Source organism: Martes martes, assembly GCF_963455335.1.
Source record: "Martes martes genome assembly, chromosome: 2".
In the NCBI taxonomy this organism is placed as follows: domain Eukaryota; kingdom Metazoa; phylum Chordata; class Mammalia; order Carnivora; family Mustelidae; genus Martes; species Martes martes.
In genome coordinates, this window is record NC_137889.1 from 13430904 (window position 1) to 13458063 (window position 27160).

At 39.8% G+C, this 27160-nt stretch overlaps 1 protein-coding gene across 9 annotated transcripts in view; it reads left to right on the forward strand.

Annotated features, from left to right (window-relative positions):
• TENM3 (teneurin transmembrane protein 3) overlaps positions 1-27160 on the forward strand; it is a gene marked incomplete at its 5' end in the record, with an annotated part of 433573 nt that overhangs the window by 264769 nt on the left and 141644 nt on the right. For 8 of the 9 annotated variants that reach the window (XM_080797212.1, XM_080797213.1, XM_080797214.1 and 5 more), the window contains one exon: positions 11255-11493. In XM_080797212.1, coding sequence (XP_080653338.1) covers positions 11255-11493 — 239 coding nt within the window. Of the gene's footprint in view, positions 1-11170; positions 11494-27160 lie in introns of all 9 variants that reach the window. The other variant, XM_080797211.1, reaches the window with a different exon arrangement.

Consider the following 27160-nt stretch of genomic DNA (forward strand, 5'->3'; position numbering starts at 1 on the left):
CACACACGCGCACATACACCTGTGTTTGGACTTGCCCATTTCAAAATTATCAGAGATTAAGTGATCAAAACACAAAAAAGAAAAATACTAAAGTTCAGTCTATTATTGGCTCACTCTAGGTAAGTTTTATTACTTCTTAACTGTTTCCCTTTATATCAATCCTTGACGCAAGCCCTTTCAGTTTTGAAATGCCGTTTGCTAGTTTTTATTTTTATTTAACAGCTTTTGTTGACTACTGTTGTGACCACAGTAGTTATTGAAGTAATTAAATAAATTTAATTGAAGTGAATTAAAACCTAGTCCTCTAAGTACTTTATTACTTTCCTCATCTGGGTGAGTACTCTTCTCAGTTCTCCTGCTCCCACCCTTGAAAACATTTTCGAAAATAATATCGAAAGAATAAGAGAAAAAACTTTGTCGTTAACTCTAATAATGAGGATTTAGTATGGGTGGTTGTTTTGTTTTGTTTTGTTTCAAGTATGCTAGAATTCTCCCTCTGAACCTTAGTAAGAGGATTTTTTTCTATGCATGAACTTCATTTTTTTTAAATTTTTTTTTCAGTGTTCCAAGGTTCATTGTTTATGCACACCACACACAGTGCTCCATGCAGTCTGTGCCCTCCTTAATACCCACACCAGCCTCACCCATCCCCCCACCCCCCTCCCCTCCAAAACCCTCAGTCTGTTTCTCAGAGTCCACAGTCTCTTATGGTTCATCTACCCCTCTGATTTCCCCAATTCACTTTTACTTTCTGTCTCCTATTGTCCTCTGTGTTATTCCTTATGCTCCACAAGTAAATGAAACCATATGATAATTGACTTTCTCTGCTTGACTTATTTCACTCAGCGTAATCTCCTCCAATCCTGTCCATGTTGATCCAAAAGTTGGGTATTCATCCTTTCTGATGGCTGCGTAATATGCCATTGTATATAAGGACCACATCTTCTTTATCCATTTGGCTGTTGAAGGGCATCTTGGCTCTTTCCATAGTTTGGTGATTGTGGCTATTGCTGCTATGAACGTTGGGGTACAGATGGCCCTTCTTTTCACTACATCTGTATCTGTGTGGTAAATACCCAGTAGTGCAATTACAGGGTCATAGGGTAGCTCTATTTTTTTTCATCCTGTTGTCTTGTCGATCTGAAGCTGCCGGGGTTACAGCCGTGTTTGGGGTGTGAGGTGTGAGGATACCTCCACTCTGGCCAGTACTAAGAATGCCACCTTGATTGTCACTCCTGGTCCTCAGCAGCTTCAAAGAAGGAGAAAAGTGAAGGGGAAGGCATTTGTGCAAGAAATATTTCTATTTCTTCCCCTTCTCAGTACAACAGATGTGTAAAGGGGTAAAGAGGTTATGTTTACGTGTGTGCGTGTATGTGTGTTTGGTGCCTTAAAAATATTTATAACCGAGTTTTCCAGAAGTCTCTCTTAACAGATAAAGAGAAGGGTGAGAGGTAGCTTTTTTCCTCCTATAAATTTTAATATAGGTTGTAAATTGAAGCCAGGATTATAGAGGAAAGAAGAATGTATAAAAACAGTTCTAGCCAGAAAGTTTAAGGGTAAAGAAATAGCATTTTCTGTAGGAAGGAACCTTTGGGAAGTTGTAAATACCCACAGTGAGTTATCAGCTAGACTTCTCCATGGCTTACACATCCAAGTATTAAGTTCAAAGAGAGGCAGAAAGAGAACCCCCAAAAGAAGAGACTTGTGGAGTGAGATAGTGTTTTGGTGAATGTCTTACAGACACATGGAAATACAGATAGTGTAGGAGACAAAGAACCAAGAGAGAACAGATGCTGGTGTCTCATTTAGACAAAAAGCCCAGTAAACATGATAGATACTTGAAAGTAGTGGCACCTGGGTGGCTCATTTGGTTAAGCGACTGCTTCAGCTCAGGATCCCAGGGTTCTGGGATCGAGCCCTACATTGGGCTCCCTGCTCAGTGGGCCTACTTTCCCCTCTGCCTGCTGCTCCCCCTGCTTGTGCTCTTTCTCTCTCTGTCAAATAAATAAATAAAATATTTTTTTTTTAAAAAGTAGCAACAGGATGAGAAGGCTTAAGGGGCCTGATTTCTTAACAAACAGATGAATTTGAAAGGGAAGAATAATAAAGGGGGATGTTGGAAGTAAAAAATTAAGAGTGAAATGTGGTAGAACAAGGAAAAATGTTTAAGCCGTTTGATGCTGGGGTCAAACGGATTGAGCCTCCCACTGTAAAAATTCCATTCATTCTAAGTTGACTCCTTGAGGTGAGCTCCCAGTCATAACTTTCTAATAAGCAGGAATCTTTTGAATGATTTTCTGATTTGTTAGAGAATCTTGATGAGAGTCTTGAGTGAAACTGAAGCTAAAAACCCAGTACGCCAACACATTACCATAGTGGTTCTCAAACTGTGGTCTCTGGACTGGCAGTATCAGATGGGGGGTTCCTCCGAGACCTTCTGGTTTAATAAGACCTCCAAGGGACTCTGATGTGAGCCCAAGTTTGAGGACCGCTGCTCTAATGTAGGGCATGGACTCTTAGTAGATTTTGTTCTGTCAGTGGCTACCTAAGCTCCCCAGGCCTTACCAAAACCTGTGATCCCATCATCAGTCTGGTTGTGCAATGTTTTCTTGTGAAAGAGTGGAGATGCCGAATACCTTTTAGAGCCTTCCTCTGCTGCTAGTGTGGGTGGGCTTCTTCCTGAACATTCACAGCAGCCTCTGCATTCTCCCAGAGCTTCCAAGGGCCACCATCCTCAACGGATGGAGAGTTCTTTCCCAAATAGCCAGGTATCGAAATCCAGTTAGTAACTGTACTAAATGGCTTTGGATACCTATCGAGAATCAGTTGCTAAGAAGTAAAGAGAACAAGCAGGAACCCGGCATTGAATAAGAACAGGTAATTTTCTATTTAGGTTTCTGCTTTCTTTAGTTTTCTTGTTTCATAGCTGCCGGAAATTTTGTATTTCGTTGCATTAATATTTTTTTTTATTTCCCTGCGTTATTATCGAAAGCACATCATTTGAGTAAACTGCTCTTTCAGTCTTTTAATTAGTTATAAACACAGTGCTAAATATACATTTAAAAGATCATCCAGTTGGCTTTGGAACTTAAAAATCAGGTTCTGGTAGTGAAAATTTGGAAGACTGTGATAATGAACCACAGGTTATCTGGGAAGTTTTCCGAATGTTTGGATAGTGGTTACCATCACGGTTCAGGTATATCATGTTTTTCAAATATATACTGATAAATACTGGAGGCTGTTTCAACTCCTGTGGTATTTAATCAGTATATTCTTAATTATAGACTACAAGCAATTAAATAAGTGGTAATGAGCAATATGGAAGGAAGATAATGCACAATCGTTAAATTTTATATATTTTGACAGTTTTTGCACATTTTTATCTTAAAATGAATTCTAGGCAACCCGCCCATTGTTTTGGCATCATCAAGTGACTAAAACTATTTTGAACTCAGTGGTTAATTTTAGCCTTCATATATTTCCAGGTAAATTTAATCCGTAAGTGTGGGATTCATTTGCTTTAGATCTGAAAATGTCATTTTGGAAGAGTCGTTTGATGTTGAGGAAATCTTGTGAGACCTTTAATAAGCCTCTCAAATCCAGAAAGTTGTATTTTGCCTGAAGGAAAAGGAACCTATCCCTTAAAATTCCCTCAGCTCTTAAGTGAGAACTTTGGATTCTGAAAAGGTTGTAAATGTGACCAAATATAGTCAGTCTTTCTTCTCATTGGCACACTGTCTTTGAAATGAGAGCCCCTCATTTGAAGGAAGGAGTCTGTGTTCCAGGGAAACGTTTTATTAATTTGCCTAGAAACGTAAGTCGAAAGCAGGACATCAAGACGTTTTATGTAAGCGGTTCATGTTAAGTTTGAAGTAGCTCGTTCTCTTTGTTCAACCAAGAATTTGAGAAGAGCAAGGAAACCGTCACATCTCCGGGGCAGTAGTGTCTTTCCCCCCATAAGACGTAATAGATTATACACAAAAGAAATAGAATTCCAGGTGTTCTTAGGTCACTAATAAAGGTTTCAGCTATGCCACAGGGACAGCACTGAATGCTGTGACGCTCTTTTTAGTCATTTGCTCTGTTTGCTAATCTCTAGAAAGGTTTTTAACACTGTATAAAATATTGAAGAAAAGAAACCTCTTTTGTATGAAGACAGCCAGCTATGAAGTTGATCTAATTAAAATTTCATTCAGTGGTTGCACACTTTCTTTTTGACCCTTATTCTCTCTCATAACGCTCCATTGAGGAAATGACTCTTCAAAGTACTTTGAGGAACGCAGTATATTTTCCAAAGACGCTTTTCATTTTGGTCCCTGAAATTTGCAACTTAGGAAACCGTGCTCTTAATACTAGAGGAATAACATGATTATGTTAATGTTCTGAACAAAAGACTAGTATGAACCCATTTGTTTCCTGGTGACTCTTGGAATCTTACAATTTTTTTTGTGAGCTTACAATTTAATTATATATTATAACTTATTTAATGTTGTACTTTATGTCAGGATCTTTTCAAATGAGCATTGTATGTTGATATATCATATAACATCATATCATATCACATATAAAAGGACATTTAAATTTACTTCAAAAATCTGATTATTTTGCCATTAAAAATTTTATGATCGTAAGTTTTGTAGTTTATTATTCTGAAAGACAAAACCAATCAAAAGTGAAGAGTTTCTAAAGAATGAAACATCCCTGCTAAGACATGGGGGGAAGAAAGCAGAACAAAGGACAAGAGGCAGTGGTCAGAGGCCTGAGAGAAGAGCAGGTAGGAATTAAGACTGGAGGTAGAGAAGTATTTCAGGATACTGTGCAGGTCTAGTATGTAAGCCATGACGTTTCATTTGAGAGTAGAAAACGTGAAATGAAAATGTTACTTTCGCCTCACCTTTGCCTCTGCCAAGTCGACTCAGAAGAGGAAGTTGACGCGTAAGAAGTCAGAAGACCTTCTCAGCCCCACGGAAAATCAGACAGGAAGGGAAGGGAAAGACAGGGAGATGGGAAGGAAGGAAGGAACGAAGGGGGAAGGAGGGGAGGACAAGGGAAGGGAAAGAATGAGAGAGGGAAGGGACGGTGGGAGAGAAGGATACAAGGAAGGAGGGAAGGAGAGAGGGAGAGAGGGAGGGAAGGAAGACAGGAAGGCAGGCAGGCCATAAAGGAAAGAATGCAGGGTTCTCTGGTAGGGGGACTTGGGGGTAGGAGATGGGGAGTAGGGGACTGCACAGGCCAGGCAGGCCAGAAGAGTCATTGAAAATTACCCCTGAGTCCCTCAGAGAAAACAGGATAGAGTTACTAACAGTGACCCAAAAGTCTGAATGGGGACAGTAGGAAAGAACGGAGGGATTCAGTCCTGTCCCTCCTAATTTTAAATTTGTGGCATGACCCGTAGAAAGCTCCTTCCCAGGCTCGGTGAGAATTAGAAGCCAGGACAGAAGGCGGAAGCTGAAATGAAAAGGCTGGTCGGTCCTGAAGGCAGATCCAGAAAGAAACAGCTCTTTCAACTTCAGAAGGAAAAGGAGCAGTTATTAATTGTGCTTAATCCAGAGTAATTGTTTCCGTGGCCGGTGGCGTGGCTGCGCGGGGGATAAGGCGGTAGAGTTCCCCAGCCCTCGTCTGCTTGTTGTTGTTGTTGTTGTTCAATAGAATCCCCCCGTCAAGATTCCGAAGCCACAAAGCAACGGTTAGTGTTCAGTGACCTCCTGCACCAGCCGTCTTCGGGGCTTTGAAATTGATTTTCCTCATCTCAGTCTCTGATAGTCTGTCTTCAAGTGCGCCTCTCTAGTTCATCACCAGAGTGAAACGGCGGCTCCGAGAGCGGAGGGACTGGAGGCAGGCGACACGCAGGGCATCATTAGACACATCAGAACCGAATCAGCCTGCGCCCGTGTGCTCTGTGTTAAAAAAGAAGCTGCTGCTTTATTGCCGAATACAATGGGGGATATTCTCACAGGATTCGCTTTTTTCATTCCCAAATACGGTCTGAGCAGTAAAGAAAATCTCTCCCTTTCTTCTCCAAACCTCATGTGGATGCCAGGTCAAAACCGTCTGGTTTTGATAGTAATTTTGGCAGGATTTTTTTTTTTTTTTTTTTAAATACATGAGAAGCATGTTCCTGAGGCTGGAATGACCTGGCAGAGAGTCACAGGACGCGGAGAGGCTGGAGTGACACATGGAAAGATGTTTCCGGATGGTGAATTCGGTGGTAAAATAATTCTCTCCTCAGAAAATTCGTGGGATGCTTTTCAGATTGCAGAATTTCAGAGCCCGCTGGTCTGTTTCTTCGTTTGATCGTGGCGGAGTCCACACATAACTATCTGTTCCTTCACTGTTGATGGCCACGTTACTGCCAGGACAACCTTCATTCCCACCTGTGTGGCCTCTTCAGGCCCAGTGGGACACTCTGCAATGTCCAAGCTACTCTTGAAGCCACAGAAATAGTTCTCCTTCTTACAAATGTCGCTGAGACACCGAAATCTCAGGGAGGCTCTCCCCAACGGAGACACCTCCACGCTCCACCTGTCCGTTTGGTCCTGAGGCCTCCTCAGGCCTCTGTCTGACATTTAAGGTACAGGTTTCTGTTTCTGTCAGGTTCTGTGGACACGCTCTGTGGTCTCCACTTCTCCAACACCAGGGAAGCCAGGAGCAGGGCCCGTGTTTCTGAGACATGGGCAATCTTCTGCGCTCATCCAACCTCTCCCCGTTTCCCTCCTCCTAGATAATAAGTAGAGAGATTTTTCTAATCTAAGGCAAATCTTTAATTTCTTAAATTCTGTGTCTTTCACACATTTTGGTTACATCCCAAATCTTCTCTATGTCCGCCTTTCCCCAGAGGTTCTTCATGGTACCAAAGACTAAGTAAGGCAAGGGAATGGAATCTGCCTTTGGCCATGGGCCGTCATGCTGATTGCTATTCAAATGCGGCTTGTTTCTGTCCATAATTTCGTCAGGTAGTGCTCTCTGCTATTTCTGTACCCCCACGCGTGGTGTGGGAGTAGTAGAGAGCCTCATCCCTCTCTGGAGTCATACCAGCTCCCCAAGATGCTGCCTACGAAGTGGGGGGCAGGCGTCTCTCTCTGGGCCTTGTTGAAGCCTCTGTTTTATCAGCTCCCTTCCTTCCTGCAGGATTCCCCTCCTCGTCTGGAGGGTAACCCCTTCCGTCTCACCTAGAATCTACCCCAGTAGATGGGGCTGTAGGAAACCAGCTAGAGACCCGGGCTCTTTCTGCTTCTCATTTTGTCTCCTCTCTCTTGGGGCCAATACAGTGAAGCAGCTACTGGAATTGAGAGAAGTGAAGTAGAGCACAGACAGCCGAGGGGGTTGAGGGGGGAGAATTTCAGGAGGAAAAACTCACTTTAAAGAGTACTGTATGGGGCACCTGGCCTTCAGCTCAGGTCATGATCTCAGGGTCCTGGGATAGAGCCCTGCATCAGACTCTCTGCTCAGCGGAGAGCCTGCTTCCCCCTCTCTCTCTGCCTGCCTCTCTGCCTACTTGTGATCTCGCTCTCTGTCAGAAAAAAAAAATTTTTTAAATAAATAAATAAAGAGTACTGTACAACTTTAACCCCCCCCCATGCAAGTCGATAAATAAGAACTGATTATAAGAAGCACTTTGAAGAAAGAGAGCGTGACGGTGTGGGTGTGATGGAGAGTGACCAGTCTGTGTCCGGTGCCTGGGACTGTCGTCTTCCCCAAGAACCGTGCATATGCATTCTCCAGACTGCCTGGTTAAATCCTCTCCAGTGGCGTGGAGGAAATCGTTTCTTCCTCTGGGCTCCTGAACATCTTGCTCACTCTTCATGCACAGTCCTAAAAGAAAAGTAAGAATTCAAATCAGGAGACCCACTATCGCTCACAGGTCAAATCCAGCCTGTCACCTGTTTTTGTGGTGATCATGAACTAGAAATGGTTTTTACACTTTTAACTGACTGGGGAAAAAAAGAAAAAGAATACTTCATGACATGGGAAAATTCTATGAAATTAAAATCTCAGTGTCCATAAGCATACTTTTCTTTGAATACAGCCCCACACGATCATTTCTGTATGATCTATGGCTGCTGTCCTGAGCGGGCACGGCCAGAAAAGGCTGCAGTGTTTCCTGTTCGGTCCTTTACAGGAAGAGCTTGCTCACAGCTCGTCTGAATGATCAGGTTCCTGCTTGGTCTGTTTCAATCCATCTTCTCCTCCGGAATCCCTGCCCATGTGTAGAACTTCCTGTATCAAGTTTGTAACACTGGGAATTCATTCTACAAACATTGGCTTTAGAGGTTGTTACCTATTGAATTGGAATCTGAAGGCCCCAAATGATCCTTTTTGGTCTTTTGGAATACTCAGCCTGTGACTTTGGGAAGATAAATAGCTAAGGCTTGTTGAGCCCTTACCTTGTGTTAGGTACTGATAGAAACACGGCGTGTGTGTTACTTCCACTGAATCCTCATACAGTTGTCTACACGGTAGCTACTACTCATATTCCCATTTTATGGATGATACAACCAAGATGCAGAAAATTTGAGTCATTCACCAGATATCATCCAGCTCATTATAGGTAAAGTCTGGATTTCAACCCAGTCTCGATGCAGGGCCCACGTTCTTAATGACCGTGCTGAATAGGGATATGGTAGGAGATTTTAAAATGCTATTTCCAATGTAACATTTAATTCAGACTATAAATTTTAAAATTTGCCCTGCTAAGTACCTCCATATGGGAAAAGAGACTCACAGTACAGTTACTAGTATAATTTATAGAAGTAGCAACTGATCATTTGCATCTGTTCTAATTGTGTGTTTGACACAGTATTTTTTTTTTTTAATTTTATTTATTTATTTGACAGAGATCACAAGTAGGCAGAGGCAGGCAGAGAGAGAGGAGGAAGCAGGCTCCCCGCTGAGCAGAGAGCCGGATGCGGGGCTCGATCCCAGGGCGCTGGGACCATGACCTGAGCCGAAGGCAGAGGCTTAACCCGCTGAGCCACTCAGGTGCCCCGACACAGTATTTTTTAAAAGATTTTATTTATTTATATAACACAGAGCACAAGCAGGGGGAGCGGCAGAGGGAGAAGCAGGCTCCCCACTGAGCGGGGAGCCCAATGGGGGCTCGGTCTCAAGACCTGGAGATCATGACCTGAGCCAAAGGCATCAGATGCTTAACCGACTGAGCTCCTCATGCACCCTGACAAAGCGTTTTTAGATACATTAATGGGTTTACAACCCTGTGAGATAAGCAAATCATTAGCTCCATTTTACAGATGAAAAACGAAACTGAGGCTTCCTACAGTCACGTATGTAGGAAATGATCAACCAGGAACTTAAACTCAGATCTGATTTCTACTCCAGAATTCTTCCCACTATACTTGTGTTAGGCAAACCTTCATGACTTTTGCGCTGTTTCTACTCCAGCAACACAGTTTGTCACTTAGTACTTTTCTAGAAATGGATTCTTTGTGACTTAAGGACCTGATTTGCCCTCACAACAATATTCATAAGCAGTAATGCACATAAACTCATGAGTCTGACTCTTTTATTTATCTAACACTGCTGCTGTGCTTACCGTGTTCCAAGCACTTGACAGCAAATATGAACTCCTTTGAGCCTCACAGCAAACCTGAAGGGCAGAGGCTATTACTGTCTCCATTTTACAGATAAGAAACCAAAACACAAAGAGATGAAGTAACTTCCCCAAGGACATATGCACAGTCAGCAGTGAATCAGGATTTGAACCTCGGTATTCTAGCTTCCGAGTTCTGCCCTGTGAACCCCTTAAGTTATATGATATATTCAGTTTATTCTCTAATACAACCTGATACATTCAGTTTATTCTCTAATACATTAAAATAAGGACATCAGTAGTAAAGTTTTAAAATATTCAGCTATGTACCATCTATAGTCATCTTTCACAGAAACTGTATTGTACCATAGTGGATTACATACATACAGTCCATATATATTCCATAGTGGAATATTGTACCATAGTGGAATATTCCAATATGGAATACCCATAACCTCCTGAATACATAAGAGGAAACAGTCTGTTGACTTCACTGGACATGTTATTAGAGAAAATAATAATACATGTTAGGACACACGGTAAATTCACAAGAACTTATTGGTATAACAGGACATATAAACCATGAAAAACATGGCGCTTTTTTTCTTTAATTTGGGGACTTTGATTGTTAATAGGAATCTATATTAACTGTCTTTCCTGGAGAATTTCTTTCTTTTTTTTTTTTTAAGATTTTATTTATTTATTTGACAGACAGAGATCAGAAGTAGGCAGAGAGGCAGGCAGAGAGGGGTGGGGGGGAAGCAGGCTCCCTGCTGAGCAGAGACCCGGATGCAGGTCTTGATCCCAGGACCCTGAGATCATGACCTGAGCCGAAGGCAGAGGCTTTAACCCACTTGAGCCATCCAGGCACCCTCCTGGAGAATTTCTTATACAGCACTCTTGTCATGTGATCATGTAATTTCTGCTTATACATTTTCAAAATGTACAACTTCTAGAGGCATTTTCCTCCACTGCCATCCAGCTCAGTTGTTAGAGACTGTTTCTGTATTTGATCTAAAACCTGCTTCACTGACCCCTTCATTTATTTAGGTTGGTTTTAGAAGTGTTCTGTGATTCCTTCCTCTTTCTCCCCCTTCCCCGGTTATGTTTGACATAAGCTAAAAATAAAATCGGTTTGCATCCCTTGAGACCTGACCAGCTGCCTGTGGCCAAGCTTGATAGTGCTTGTTAGTGGGAGAGCAAGCTGGGGTTAGAATGTTTCCGTGGACTTCCAGAAAAATAAATCTGTCTGCAGAACATCAACATGATCATGCATCCTTGTGTTTATATGAGTATGTGGTCTCACGTAGTCATAAAACACACGTGTAGCTTTAAAGTGATGTGATTTGTCCTAAGTGGAATGTGATTATGTTCTTAGTACAATTCATACAAGGAAGTTCCCGAATGGTTTTGGGCAAGAAATGGTGTGATTAGAATAACTGCAGAGCATCTCAAGTTATCTACTTGAAGGGACGGTAATAATCTTTGTACATCAATACTTCTGTGTACTTTACAAGTCAGTTTCTGTCATCAGAGTCACCATTATGAGTTGGTGAAGATATTTCCTTAATTTCTAATATTTTTAAATAGAGGTAATGAGGTAATGAGAGAGACAGAAGACAGGGGGAAGAGCTCATGGATAGCTGTGTCTGTCTCCCACATGTTAGCATATCTGTATCTTCTGATGATAATTCTTCTGTTCCACAGGCATTTCCTATTCAAAACAGGAACAGGGACAACGCCACTGTTCAGCACTGCAACCCCAGGATACACGATGGCATCTGGCTCTGTTTATTCGCCGCCTACTCGGCCACTACCTAGAAACACCCTATCAAGAAGTGCTTTTAAATTCAAGAAGTCTTCCAAGTATTGTAGCTGGAAATGTACTGCCCTGTGCGCTGTAGGGGTCTCCGTGCTCCTGGCAATACTCCTCTCATATTTTATAGGTAAGAACCCAGTTTGACAATTACTTTGTCTGTACGTTGGGATGTTGTATGGTGGTCTTGTTGGTTTCATCCATTTAGGTGGCCAAGAAGGATATTACGAGGTTTAGTTTCTGGAGGAGGGATTAGTTAATACCTTGTCAATCCACAGAACGCCTTCAGTCATCTTCGGGCAAATTTGGATAAATAGAAAAGCTGCATTTGCCCAAAAATCGAAGCCTATTCTTGACCGCAGACTAGAGTGTGAACTTGTGTTTGGCGTATCTGTCTTGAAACATGGCTAAGTCTGTGACATCTCATGTACACGAAGTCAGTCATGCACTTGTAGGAAGGAATGTTACGTAGGAATCCCTTTGATGCATATTCGACGGGGAGCTCCCTGCTCCTTGTACTAGATTACACACCTTTCTGCTAACTCAGCTATCTCAGTGTAAAGCTCGTCACTCAGGATCGTCATCCTGGCCTCAGCCACACTCTCCAGAGACCTGTGCATCCATAACACAATGAATGACTTACATACTCATTCATATATGTGGATTTTTCATCTTTTCTGATGTCATATTGATCATGGTTTTCATTTCATAGTAACCCAAATGATGGGAGCTGCTAACAGAAGTTGTAAATGGTGCTTTTCTTTAACTGTTTCATAACATGTATGAGCATTTGGATTATTAGAAATGGCTTTTGTAAATCCCAGAAATGACCACATTGAAATGCTAATGACGTCCACCGAGGTTCATCACAAGTGATATGGTTTACCCAACAAGAGCCACGGCCAGTAGTGCATCCTCAGGTTTACAATGCAATTTGTGATGCCCCTGAAATTCTAGAACTGAATATGAGTATTATGGAGCCGTATGTGTAGTTGCATGGTGCTTTTGCCGTGAACATGTTTCTTGTCATTAGCTACCATACTCCTTATAAATGATGTATTTTGGAAAGTGAAATATCCATTTTGAGCCACGACATTTAAGAGAAATATAGAATTGTAAAGCATGAAGGAATTTTAGGGATAACTGAGTCAGATGGCAATTCTGGGGCGTGTTGTATACTATTACTTCTGACCCTTTGGCTGTGGCAGACATCACTAATGAATTGGGGCCCTCTTTCCCACTGAACTTGGAGAAAACCTCATTATCCCCGTCACTGGGCTTCATACACCACCTTGTAGCGCCGCTGTCCATCTGAGATGAAATGTTCTTGTCGTTTTTCAATCTGAGTTAACTCCCTCCTTGTAAAAATGCTCTAACCAAGTACCACGAGGGTTTTCGCTTGGCCAAGATCCTGCGCTCATGAACCGTCACTACACTCTTCCATAGCACTCAAGGTAAATGAGGACTGTCACAACAAAAAATCAGTATTCGGAGATGGAGTTCTAGTATTCAGCTGGAAAATACCTAGCCATTAAGAGAATCTCTTCTCTTTAGTTGTATAAATTATCTGTATCTGTCAGCAGCATGCTGCTAAAGAATTTTAAAAGGTTCTAAAATGCACGAGGCATAAATGGGATGTAATAAATTAAGCATACATATTTGTAGGGGATTTTTTTTTTTTTTTTTTTACCACAGTACATGCCAGACCCATCAAGAACTATGTGGGGCTGGCAGTCAGTGTCTGTGTTGTTGCTCTCTGGGTAGGCGTCCTTTCTGATTGCCTACCAGATGTGCAATATTGGGAATATCAGTTTTGATACCATGCAGTTTTATTTACAGTGGGCAATTAGCGGGAAAAAATAGCATTTTAATGTGAGATTAGCTCTCTGTTATTTGTGAGACTTGTCCTCCTTTTGAGGGCCCCTAGTGAATATAGCTGAGTATCAGACTTCTGAGTAAACACTCCAGATATTCCTTTTCTTCAAACTGCCTGTTTTCCTGTTTCTCAGCCCATTGTACTTTATTCCACGGTTCCATACTTTTTCTCACTATCATCCACTTGTCCCTCTGATTTTGTCTCGCCCCACATGGAAACACACAAATTATATAGTTAATAGACTCAGTTCAACAGATACTTGTCGAACATTCGTTATGATCTCGTTCTTATGCTGGAACTTAACTGTTCTCTGGCAAAAATTACTTTAATCGTCAAAGAATTTTCTCATACTTCCATTGCTTTAATTAAGCCCATATACACTTACCATTTTCACTGGTCTTCCTGTATTTGAATGACTAATACACAAATGCAATGATTTTTTCATTGGGGTTTAAATCAGGTAAAGGCTTTGTTCATCAGTTAGCATCATACATCTTTTCAGGCCGAAGAGACTGTGTTTACCCTTGAAAACAAGAACAGGGCACTCCTCATCAGGGAAGGTTGTCCTTTTCTATTGACATGGTGTACAGCAGAGATGGAGACAAGGGACCTTTGCCTGTCCGGCTTAGATCTGTCTGATAAACCCCAGAATCGATGGGGAGACCGATGTCCTCATCAGGTTGACCTCACAACCTTTAACAAAAGTACAGCCATCCTTACACTTTTTTTTCTGCATTCCCTTAGAGGTCCCTTTTCTCATATTGACTGTCAATATAAAGCCAAAGCCGTAAGAAAGAAAGAAAAGAGAAAGCTTGAGGAATTACTTCTGTCCCAGAATTTTCTTTGTCTCCTGCCAGGAAGGTCGTGAGAAGTTAGGAGAATGTAATATTAGCATGTCTCTTCTCTAAGATAAAGTTATCTCAGCAGAGTCAAGGTGAGTGACCTCTGAAAGGAAGGCAAGTAGGGGCGGAGAACAGGCTTTGTTGTTTGTCTTTCCTATTCCTATCAAACTTTCAGAGAACAAGGGAAGGGTGAAAAAGGCAGCAAAAATATATTCCCATAGGTCACTGTGAACCTCTTGCATACGTAACCACCCGTTAACTTCTTGGGGTATACCCTTCCAGATGCTTGTCCATGCATATGGAGTTCCCTATTTTTAATGCATTTGGTACCAGGCTTTCTCACTTGTCACTTATTAAACAGCATATGTGTATGATTTCATTTAGTGGCTATGTTTAACCAGTTCCCAGAAATTCAGTGACCGTTTTCTTATGTGTGTGTGTGTGTCCAGTTGATCAAATTTTTTTATTTTTTATTTGTTTTTTAAAGGTTTTATTTATTTATTTGACAGAGAGGGAACTTGCAGGGGGAGTGGGAAAGGGAAAAGCAGGCTTCCCCCTGAGCAGGGATCCTGATCTGGCGCTCGACCCCAGGAGTCTGGGACCGTGATCTGAGCCGAAGGCAGACGCCCAACGACAGAGCCACCCAGGCACTCTGATCAAATATTTTTAAAAGATTTATTTATTTATTTTAGAGAGAGAGTGTGTATGCAAGTTGGCGGTGGGGGGTGGGGACAGAGGGAGAGAGAGAATCCCAAGCAGACTCCCTGCAGAGCACAGGGCCCCTCTAGGGGCTGATCTCACAATCCTGAGACCATGACCTTAGCCGAAATCAAGAGTCAGACCTCACCTGACCCAGCCACCCAGGTGCCTCTCGTTGATCAAATATTTTATCAGAATAAATCCTTTGAAAGGGTGTACCAAAATAGTGGGTGTGTTTTACATTTTGCCAAACTATTTCCAAATTACCCTGTTTACACAACTACCAATGCTACTTACTATCAAGATTTTTGACCCTTGACAATCTCAAGCTAAAACATTTTATTGTTGTTTTCATTTATTACAGAATATCTTTTCTCAGACATATTGACCATTTCTATTTGTGTGTGTGTGTGTGTGAGAGAGAGAGAGAAAGAGAGAGAGAGAAAGAATGGCCTAGTTTCTCCCATTTTTCTACTGGGGCTTTTCTCCTTTTTTTCCCTTTGATTTGCAGGTGTTTATTTAGAATATGAGTCATTTGTCATATGTGGTATATATTTTCCAATCTGTTATTAATTTTGTTCATAATTGTTTTGCCATATACCATATCGAATTTTTTTAGGTAATTAAATTTATCAGTTTTTCCCTATAATTTCTTTTTTTTTTTTTTTTTTTTGAGAGAGAGAGAGCATGTGAGCCCACAAGCTGGCAGGGGGAAGGAGGGAGGGGAGAAAGGGTAGGGCAGAGGGAGAGAGATGACCTCAAGCAGGTTCTGCCCTCGGTGCAGAGGCTGACATGGGGCTCAATCTCACGACCCCAAGATCATGACCTTACCCAAAATCAAGAGTAAGACATTTAACTGACTGAACCACCCAGGTGCCCCTCTCTATAATTTCTGAATGTCACATTATACCTTATAAAGTCTTTAATCACTCTAGACAGTATTTTTTAAAATTCACTTAAATTTTCTTCTGGTATTTTTATGGTTTTTCAACAATTATTTTTAGGTCATCATTTTTCTGGATACTCTGATAGATGCTAGAGGTTCAAATTAGCGTTTCCCCAGAAGCTCATGGTCAAGGGTCGTACATGAACACACTTTTCAGAGTACATAGTTTCAATAGCAACTTGAGCCTTAGGAACAAAAACTGGAAGAGTAGGAAAGGGAAATAGGGGCCCCCGGCTGAAGGTGTTGGGGAAAGACTTAATCTGTCAGGTGATGCCTGAAAGATGAAGAAGAGTTCAGTTCCCGAGGTTAGACGGCAAAATGGGTCAGGTGAGGTCTGACTCTTGATTTCGGCTAAGGTCATGGTCTCAGGATTGTGAGATCAGCCTCTAGAGGGGCCCTGTGCTCAGCAGGGAGTCTGCTTGGGATTCTCTCTCTCCCTCTGTCCCCACGTATTCATGTGGCTAGTGGCTACCATTTTTTTTTATTTTTAGAATTGTTTTTATTTTTTGAAGTTTATAATAGAGAGTTTCTAACTGATCCAAAGTATAAAGAATAGCAGAATATAAGCTTATGCACCTACTACCCAGATTAAGGAAAGCAGTATTATAAATGTAGTTGAAATAGTCCTTCTTCTTTTACTCCTCCTCTCCCCTACAGGGGTTCCTGTTCTTTAATCAGATGTTTATCACTGAATGAACTTTTTAACACTTTATATATATATCCCTCATACTCAATACTTAATCCTTAAATATTTTTTATTAACATATAATGTATTATCGGTTTCAGGGGTACAGGTCTGTAATTCATCAGTCTTACACACTTCACAGCATTCACCATCACACACACCCTCCCCCCGTGTCCACCAGCCAGCCCTCCACCCCTTATACCCACCTCCCCTCCAGCAACCCTCAGTTTGTTTCCTGAGATTAAGAGTCTCTTATGGTTTGTCTCCCTCTCTGGTTTCATCTTGTTTCATGTTTCCCTCCCTTCCCCTATGATCCTCTCTCTTGTTTCTCGAATTCCTCATATCAATGAGATCATATAATAATTGTCTTTCTCAGATTGATTTATTCCAGTTAGCATAATACCCTCTAGTTCCATCCATGTCGTTGCAAATGGCAAGATTTCATTTCTTTTGATGGCTGCATAGTATTCCATTGTATATATATACACCACATCTTCTTTATCCATTCATCTGTTGATGGGCATCAAGGTTCTTTCCGTAGTTTGGCTATTGTGGACATTACTGCTATCAAACTAGGGTGCCCCTTCAGATCACTACATTTGGTTAGTGGCTACCATTTAAGCAGCATAGGTATAGACCAGCTATTGGAAAACTAGCCTAGGTTGGAGATCACGAAACACTGTTGGGATAGAGGAGTGAGCAGAATTGAGAAGGTATAGCTGATAGATAATAGAATAGATACGCCATCATTGATCATAGCCCAATTTTAAAAGTCAAATGTTCCAAGCATGTACACGTGGCCAGCTTCTTTTTGATAGAGTCACATTACAACTTTCTTTAGATGACCGAACTCCCAATTAAAATCCTCCTTCAATGCATTAATCTTTAAGTTGGTGTGTCTCTACACAATGGAAATTCCACTGAACACAAAGAGGAGAATCAATGACAATATTTAGTGATACAGACCGACCAAAGTATTACTTGTGCCACTTTTTCTGAGCCTGAATTTACTCATTCCTCTTTTTTCTGTTCTAAAGTTAGCAAATTAAAAGATGGGCCGATATCCAGCAAATATACACCAAAGAATGGACTTAAAAAGGGATGGTCTGTTGGTTACTTTTGCTTCTGTGCACAGTTGTGGAATGAGCAGGAGCCTTGATTATTCTTTCCTCACAGAATGCTTTTTCCTGGGTGGGAGCTGACCTTGAAATTTTGACATTGCACACACAGAATTTGCCCATAAATCTTATCATATAAATCATAAACATTATTATGAAAAATAATTAAGTCAAAATAAATGTCAGAATAATTATGTTAGCCCCATTTAAAACTGCAACAAAATCAAGTCAAACTTCCAGTGACACCATTTAATCTCATTAGCATTTCCCTATACTTTTAGGCAGAGTCTGAAAATCCAAATCAGTTCCCCTGTAGAGTAGCATCAAAAGTATTTGCACATGGGGGCACCTGGGTGGCTCAGTGGGTTAAGCCTCTGCCTTCAGCTCAGGTCATGATCCCAGGGTCTTGGGATCGAGCCGCGCGTCGGGCTCTCTGCTCAGCAGAGAGCCTGCTTCCGCCACCTCTCTCTCTCTCTGGCTGTCTCTCTACCTACTTGCAATCTCTGTCTGTCAAATAGGTAAATCAAATCTTTAAAAAACAAAAAACAACAACAACAAAAAAGTATTTGCACATGTTCTTCAAACTTGAGAAAAATGAGAGAAAACAAAAATCTTAACAAATTCCACTTTGCTAACATATTTTCTCAACTTTCGGCCCGGTTTACCCCAACAAATAATTCCTTGGACGACACTTTTTTTCTTTTTCTTTCTTTTTTTTTTTTTTTTTACTGTAACAGCTTTATTGGGTTATAATCCACATCTCATATAGTTTACCCATTGAAAGTGTACGAGTCAACATTTGCAGTTTTGCAACAGTCACCAGACTCAATTGTACACATTTCCATCACCTCCAAAAAGGGTACCCTGTTCTACTAATAATCACTTCCTGTTTCCCTTCCAAACCCTCCACAGTCCTCCCCGCCGACCCACCCTGCCCCTATCCCACAAGTATCTTAACTTTTAAGGGACTGGTTTGTCAGCTCATTTCCTAATAACAAGAAATAACTCAGCATTGTTTTTCCTCTGGACTCCTGACATATGCTGTCAAGCAAAGAACTACTTGCATTTTCAATATTCCTTTTCGGTTAAAAAATACATGTGTAGTTATTTATTTCCTTTGAACAGCTGCTACCAACTGATTCCTAAAATAGATGTTGTCACATGTCTGCTAAAAAGGCTGTTTAACAACATAAGCATTCCCTAGATCTAGCAAAACATAACCTGTCGAATTTAGGTTCATTGCAGTTATGATTCCGTGGCAGTTATCTGTCCTACTTCTGTGTCGATTTGCATTTTATGAACATTTTTACCTCTCTGTGTACCTTGAAATTGATTATGGCACTAGCTATATATATGCAACTCAGGGTCAGAGGGAAAAACACGCCAGCCTTTTATGCTTCATGAAAAATCAACCATTTAAATATATATGGCAAAATAAAATGTGTTGTGACATTCTTTTTTCTTTTTGGACATGTCTTTGTAATAAAAGTGCTGTTTTATTGGGTGATAGAACATAACCAAGCAATGAATTACATACCATTTTTCACTACGGCTTCTTCCCTTAACTCCCGGTTGCATTACATTCAGAAAATGCATTTTGCCAAAGATGGAATGCTAGCTTTTTAATAATACTAATGTGATTTCATCATATTGAAGAAAAAAATATTGCCTATTTTTAGAGGGTTGAAACTTATAAACTAAAAATTTTAAATCAATATATCAATATTTTATTTTCTCCTTGGACACATGAAATTAAGGACATATTTATGCCTGATTCAGTGATGAGTGCGGGATTAGAATGGAACAGTTTATACCGCTAGAAGAGGAGGAAACTAGTAATATGATAAAGCATATTACCACAGCACTCTGCAGTGAGTCTGTGAATTCAAAAAAGAAAAAAATCTAAGAACCCATTCTAGATTTTTGTATTATTTTTCCTTATTGAGGACAGCACTTTGTATGAGTGAAATCGTGCTTCCATATATGTGTGTATGTGTTTGTGTATATGTGTATGTGTGTATATGTGTGTGTATTCACGTATATATATATCTGCATATAGATATGTATCTCTCTAGCATCCACAGAAAGTTTAGCTCTTTTGTCATATTTGCACTCTATCCTGACTTTCAGTATGAACTACAGAAATGTATAGAAAATATGAGTTTAATGTATAGAAAATGTTAATTTATGGAAAATATTAGTTTTCTATGTCATAAAGAAGAACCTAGCGAAGATTGAGAGGTCACTTGGAATTCGGTTCCATTATAGTCAAACCTGTATAATTGTATCAGTGACCTTCTGAGTTGAACCTAAAGTGAGAAAAAGATTGTATACTGCACTTTTGGACATTATAATTTTTTGTTGCTTTTATTAGCACAACATACAAATGTTCAGTTTGGAGTTTATCCTCATATTGTTTATTACTATGCATAAAAGAGAAATCACCAATTTCAAGAAATTAATACAAATGTCGGAAATAAGCTCCTCCTCTCCTCCCCCAAAATAATTTATTTTACTCTTAGCTTGATACGAGGTCAGCTAAAGTAAATAATATATGAGAAACACTCTGTTTACATAGACTGTTTTTACCATTCAAATATAAAGATCTCCCTGACTTGAAAAACACCCAAGGACAACAACAATAAGAAATACCTTTAAAACCATCTAAACTCCAGTTCCTGCCAGACGTAAATATCTTCTCCGTGAAATACGGTGCTGTTTTCTGTGTTTTAGGCTATCATTTTTGTGGAATGTAGCAATATCTCCTGCCTAATGACAAGTGGAAAGCATAATACAATATTTACCATTTCAGTGCTACATTGCATAAATATTTAATTGGTGTTGCATATGCCATTTGCTTTTACATTAGTGGTACTGAGAGCAGTGTGTTCCGAGAGAAATATCTTCATACAGAAGAATGAGAGGAAAAGTAACTGGCATAGATACGATTTTTTACAAACTTGATAGATGGTTAGGAGTTTTAGGAAGGAATTCATCGTAACACCTCTAAGTTCTATTGAATCTACATTCAAACAAATGTCTCATCCTATAGTATAACAGGTAAAATAAAACTCACATATGTATCCACTCTTTTAATTTATTGTTTCTACATACCGTTAGAATGTCTGCCGACTCCTCACACCTTGTCTTTCTTCCTTGAAATTAAGGTTCCACAGTTCCTTTGTTAGTGCTTTGTAATGTCACCAGAGAAGGAAGTGACTGTCCATTCATCCACCCATCATTCATTCAATTTTCATTTATTAAGATACTGTGACAGGTACAGCTGTGAACAAGATAACACAGCCCTCGCGCTCTTCGAGATTTTATCTCAGGGCATGGAAAGAGTGAACATTTAATTGTCATCATGAGGGCTATTTAAAAAGGAGAAATGTAGGAGACGAGGGACTGCATAAAAGGCAGAACTTATGAGTGTGAGCATTAGAGAAAGGTTTTCCTGCTAAAGCCTGAATGATAAGTAGGATTATGTGTTTAGACAAATGCTGATGTTAGGCCAAATTTTAAGTGTGACCACATAAGTCTAAATAAAGTGGCCCAAAAAATCAACTCTAAGGAAAATTAAAACCAATATATTGTGATATAATAAAGATAAAATCTTGATGTGTCTGAGAGGGGGAAAAAAGTGATGATATTCATTTGTTTTCTTTGCCGAGTCAGTATAGCTAGGAACCCGTCTTGTAGTTAACACCTAGAAAGGGAAAGAAGTATTACTTGGCAAGTTGGGGCACCTGGATTTAAAATTGTCACAAAAATGTATGGTCTGTTCTGATTTATGGTCTTTTGGATTGTTCCTTTCCCTTAATTGTAGATAACAAACGTATATACTTGAAGAGTTTTGTTTATCAAGTATGCCCAGAAGATCGTTTTAAAACTGTTAAGAGAAACGGTGTCTCAGTTCTTAATAAACATTTGTGAGTACTCTATTAATCTGTTCTGAAGAAATTTAAGAAACATACGCTTCTTGTATTTCAGACGTTGCTGGGAAATGAAAATCCCATCGCTCTGCATTTGCTAACCAAAGAGCCCAGCTTGTCCAATTTCCATTGCTGAGTTGGACCTAAAAGGCATTACTTCAAGACCCTTCCTTTGTGCTTTTTAAGCACGTACCAAACGGAATCAAAGAACAATTATTGTTTTATCCAGACCCACTTCTGTATAATGCCAAGATGGTTTTTGAGATAATATTCAGTGTCTCTGAAGATAAGAGCTCTGGATCTTTCCTTTACCTGTTGAATGTCCTCCCTGGGGACTTACTCAGGGTTCCAGAGACAGAACAGGGCTCCTCTCCTGGTGGGCTCTTCATCAGCGGGCCCGCCGTGACATGGGCTGGCTTCATCCGGGAATTGTCATTTCTCCCTAATATTTGACCCACAGACTGATCTTTCCCTTTGTGCCTTCACTAGTGAGCTTTTTGTCCCCTTCATCACTTTTCATAGACCTTTTTGTGCCCCTAAAGGAGAGAAAGCCTTCTGCATATTCTTGTACATTTCCCAGAGCTGTAGAAGGACATCCAAGGCTGCCTTGAAAATCACTGCATTTGATTCTAGAATATGAGGCCCTTCGTTCTTTTTTTAGAAAAAAAGATTGATTACTGGGGCGCCTGGGTGGTTCAGTCGGTTCAGTCGGTTAAGTGTCTGCATTCAGCTCAGGTCATGATCCCACGGTGGATGGAGCCTCCCTGTGCTCAGCAGGGAGTCTGCTTCTCCCTCTGCCTCTGCCCCTCCCCACTCTCTCTCTCAAATAAAATCTTGAAAAAAGATATTTATTAATTTATGTATATATTTGAGAGAGAGAGAGCATGCCAGCTCACCAGCAGCGGGAGGGGCAGAGAAAGAAAACCTTTAAACAGACTCCCTGCTGAGCACAGAGGCCCCAGGCCAGGCTCAATCCCGGGACTCTGAGATCAGGACCTAAACCAAACCAAAGTCAATCCCTTAACCAACTGAGCCACCCAAGTACCCCAAGGGGGAGTGGGGGCTTCGTTCTGAGAAAAAAATGATGCAAGTAATTTTGCATCTTACATATTTTAATTTGTTTTTTCATAGGCATTTCCTTGTAATTATGACCAATATCACAGTCAATTTAATTCCATTAAGCTTAGCAATTAGTGAATTTCCCTCCTAAACATTGATTTCACAAAGGGAAGATCTAGTCTTTACCTCAGTGATCTCACAATCTTATATGGAAAAATACAATGTCCAATTTGCCTGTTGGCATTACAACATATTTTTATATTATATTACATTACAACATACATTTTTAGAACATTACATTACAACATATTCTTAGAACGCTGTTTGTAAGTGCAGACCCACCCTCAAAGCAGTAAGATTTGAGTTTTCTATCCCACCTCTGTTACTTACTGGCCATGTAATTTTGAGTAGGGTACTTAACCTTCCATAAACTGGAGTTTCCTCATCAGTGTAGACAGGATTAGTCATAGTACAGCTCCTAGAAATCTTTAATAAAATAATGAATGTACCTGATAAAATGTCAGTGCTCAGTTAGCTTTAGCTGCTATTATTATTCCTTATAACAATCTAGCAAATCAAATATTACCATCCACAGTTTCTAGAAAGAAAAGTCTTTGGCCCAGAGAATCTGTTTGTCTTCTGTTAAAGCCCATATGTATTTAAACAGGGACTATAATCTAGGCCTTTTTATCTTGGACCTGGGACTTTTCCCCACTATATCATAGGGCCCTATTTCTCATAAGGATTTCAAATTTAAGGGTGATACATGGAAGGAAAATCAATAAAACTGAAGGACAAAATGAGGCATGTACTCCCCTTTTTCTTCTTACCCCATCGTATCTTATTATGTCACGAGGAAGGTCTCAGTAGATACTTGTATGTCATGAACCATCTCTTTAATACTTCCTTCACAAAGAACACTTCTGCTGGCTATCATTTCTACATAGATTTTAATAATTTTGCTTATAGTTTACTCCATTTATTCTTACTGTTGGCTTCTGTTTTTATCAAGAAATGTTGATTTTTCCTTTAAGATAGTGCTATAAAATTTTCTTTTAAAATGTATTTAAATGTTTAAGCTAATCATCTCACAAAAAAACATGTAAATGTAAAAATATTTCGTTATAAAAAGGGATAGATGGTTCACAATTAAATCATAAAGATGATAAGCACATTAAAAAAAAAAAAAAACCATGTACGGGAATCATTACTGAGGAGTCTGAAAATGCTAGGGTCTCTTCAACTGGGCCTTTAATTCATTCTAGATCCTTAATCTTTTCATTAACTACATTTGTAGTTTAATAACTGAACTGCATGATGTAGTTCGTGAGCCCATGTGAGTTACATAGCATTTGTACATAAAACCTAACCCGTATTATTTCAATCGTTTCCAATAGTCACAAATTTTACCATTATTTTCTATTTTTAGAGTCAAGATATTTTTAGATGCTTTTTGCTACTTCAGAGAAATTCTTTACGATCTTAGAAAAGAATCACATAGAGAGAAGCAATGCATGTTTAAAGCAGGAAAGTGGGCCACTTATTTCTAGGAGAGGAGCGTGAGACCACCAAATAAAAAAGCAGGTTGGCAGTCTGAGCAGGTATCCTGGGGATCAGAGATGACAACTTCCTTTGTATTTTGCTTTGAAATAAATGTCCACAAGTGCTTCATAAATATCCGTTAATAATAGTGAAGTTCATAACTAAGGAAACCTGCTCTCCGCATCGGCTCAGATTAAAGGGGAGCAGCTGGAAAACTGGCTTCCGAGGATCTGTTCCCACCTGCGTGATGATGTGAGCAGGTCCAGGAAGACCAATAAGATTGGTCAAAGTTACCATTATGTTCTAAATACCAGAAGTGGTGAGGCGTGGGAGTCCATGCAACAGAACTTGAGAAGGGAGACGGTGACCCCATTTTTGTTGATGAGCGGATGGTGAACAACAAACTGTATAAGCCGGTTGTATGAAGATTCCTGAAGGGTCATTGATGGTATTTAAATCTGCCACCTGAAAACCATGCGCACATGTGCGCACACACACATTCCCAGATCACGTTTTTCCTCGCAAATGTAACCTCTTGGAGAAGTGGACTGTTTTGAAGGGGATGCTTTTCTGGATTTTGCCGTTTTGTTTTTTTTTTTTAACTTTTTATGATGTTGAATTAGCCAACCTATAATACATCATTAGTTTTTGATATAGTGTTCAATGACACTAGTTGCATGTAACACCCAGGGTTCACAACAGCGATGCCCACAATAGCCAAACTGTGGAAGGGGCCAAGATGTTTTTCAACAGATAAATGGATAAAGAAGATGTGGTCCATATATACAATGGAACATCACTCAGCCATCAGAAAGGATGAAGACCCACCATTTGCATGACATGGATGGCACTGGAGGGGATTATGCTGAGTGAAATAAGTGAAGCAGAGAAAAACAATTATCATATGGTTCACTCATATGTGGAACAAACCATGGATTTTGCCATATTTTAATACACCAGTTTTCTTCTACAAATCTTCGTGTCCCTAATAGTTGGATCTTTTAATAATGAAGATTAAAGTGTCTTAACATTTCAAAGACTTGTAATTTTCAGATCTGTCCTACTACTTTTTCAAGAAGTCAAGCTGGGGCACTTGCGTGGTTCAGTCAGTTGAGTGTCCGCCTCTTGATTTCAGCTCAGGTCACGATCTTAGGGCCGTGGTATCGAGCCCCACATAGGGTTCCATGTGCAGCAGGGAGTCTCCTTGAGATTCTCCCTCTCCCCTCCCTCCTGTTTCTCTCTTTCTTTCTCTCTCAGATAAATCAATCTGATTTTTAAAAAGCCAGAACAAGCCAAAGAAATTTTTATGTTTAAGTATATTATTAATATATGTACACGTTTGTTACATAAAAAGAGGAGATAGCTCTTAAAGCTATTATGGAAGAAAAGAATCCAGATGAAAATTGAATCAGTACAACCAGCTTTTGAATAATGAGTAGATCCATGGGGTTTCAATGGCAAAGCTGCTAATAACTGTCACTAATGAATCTTCTGTTACATACATTCCGTGACAACAGCAAAGTCAGTATATTGGCATGTGGGGAATAGTCCATAAATCATGTAAATGATTTCATTGTGTATTTCGAATGTTCTTGAAATAGGTCCTCTTGCCATATTCTTTAATGTTGACCACTGTGACCTCAAAGTTGATTGATAATGACTGGCCTCTTTGGACAGCTCATCATAATGGTGACCACTTTGTTCTTTCCATGAGACTGGAGAGGGAATGCTTCTTTCATTCATAGAACAGAACCTGGACATGAGCAAAAACTAATGAAACATTAGGAAAACAGCCTGTTTTCGAAGACTTGACTTAATTCCCTGGGTGACAGACACAGCAGCTTGATTTTCATAAGCCCTGTCAGCCTCTGCGTTGGCCATCAGCGGACAGCTAGAATAACTCTCTCCTCAACAGCATCCTTCAATGTGTGATGCTGAACCTACATAGTGAAGAAAGAAAAAATGCAATGCAATTTAGAGGTGGAATTTTTAATGTACATTAATTTGCAAAAGAATATGAGTCAAATATTCTCGCAAATCTACATAACTAAATAACTGTCTCATCAAGACATTTCGATAGCCAAAGTGATCTACACTCCCATTAATGACATGATGCCAAAAAAAAAGAATAGGAAGGAAAAAATGCACAGCGTGAATACATTAAATATCAGCAGCCACTCCCTGTCTCCTTCGCCCTCCCCCCAGAAAAACTGTTTACATTAAACCTATAGTTTTAGTATGTTATCTTAGAATACTCAGAGAAACCTGCTACTTCAAGTGTTATTAGTGCCTTTGCATATCAAAACATCCTGTAGTTGAGATAATTCCCTTCTCCTTAATGACAGCTGAGTACATACTAATATGAAAGCTTTCCAGAAAATTATTGATTTTAAAATGACCATATTTGGAAAAAAATAAAAGAAAAATAAATAAAATGACCGTGTTTTGGCCAGCAAGATATAGACTGCTCGGATAATATTAGACTTGAAGGGTAATAACAAATAATAATGGATTAGCATGTCAAAATATCGCCTCGCACACTCCGTCAACATGTATATGAACACAGCAGGAAATCGAAAACAAAAGCTAATTTATGGAAAACTATGTATTCCTAATGACAGTTTAGACCAGTAGGGGTCCAAGTTACAAACTGCATTTTTACATGAGATGCTTTCATTTTACATTGAAAACCTGGCTGTATTCTATAAGCATGTATCAAATCAAATCATTGTCCTATATTTAAGAGTATTTTTCTTATTTTAGTCTGTAAAATCTAATCACGGCACATGTGCATTGTGTATATTTATATGTTCATGAAATTGAAACCTAAAATGCTAAAATTCTGCCTTTAAACCCAAGATACCGAAGGAATTGTGTGCACACAGTGGTCATTTGACCCCGCACAATTTTAGAAAAAGGAACAACAGCATTGGTATTCCAATTTGTTGATATATCATTGATGCCAGATGTCTTTGCCTCTACTCAGTGATGTAGCCTAAATATTTCTATTTGAAAACATATTGACATACCAAAGAATTTAAATCTGGAAAAGACCTTAGAGATCATTTTGTGCAAGCTCTTTGGATATTTATATAAAT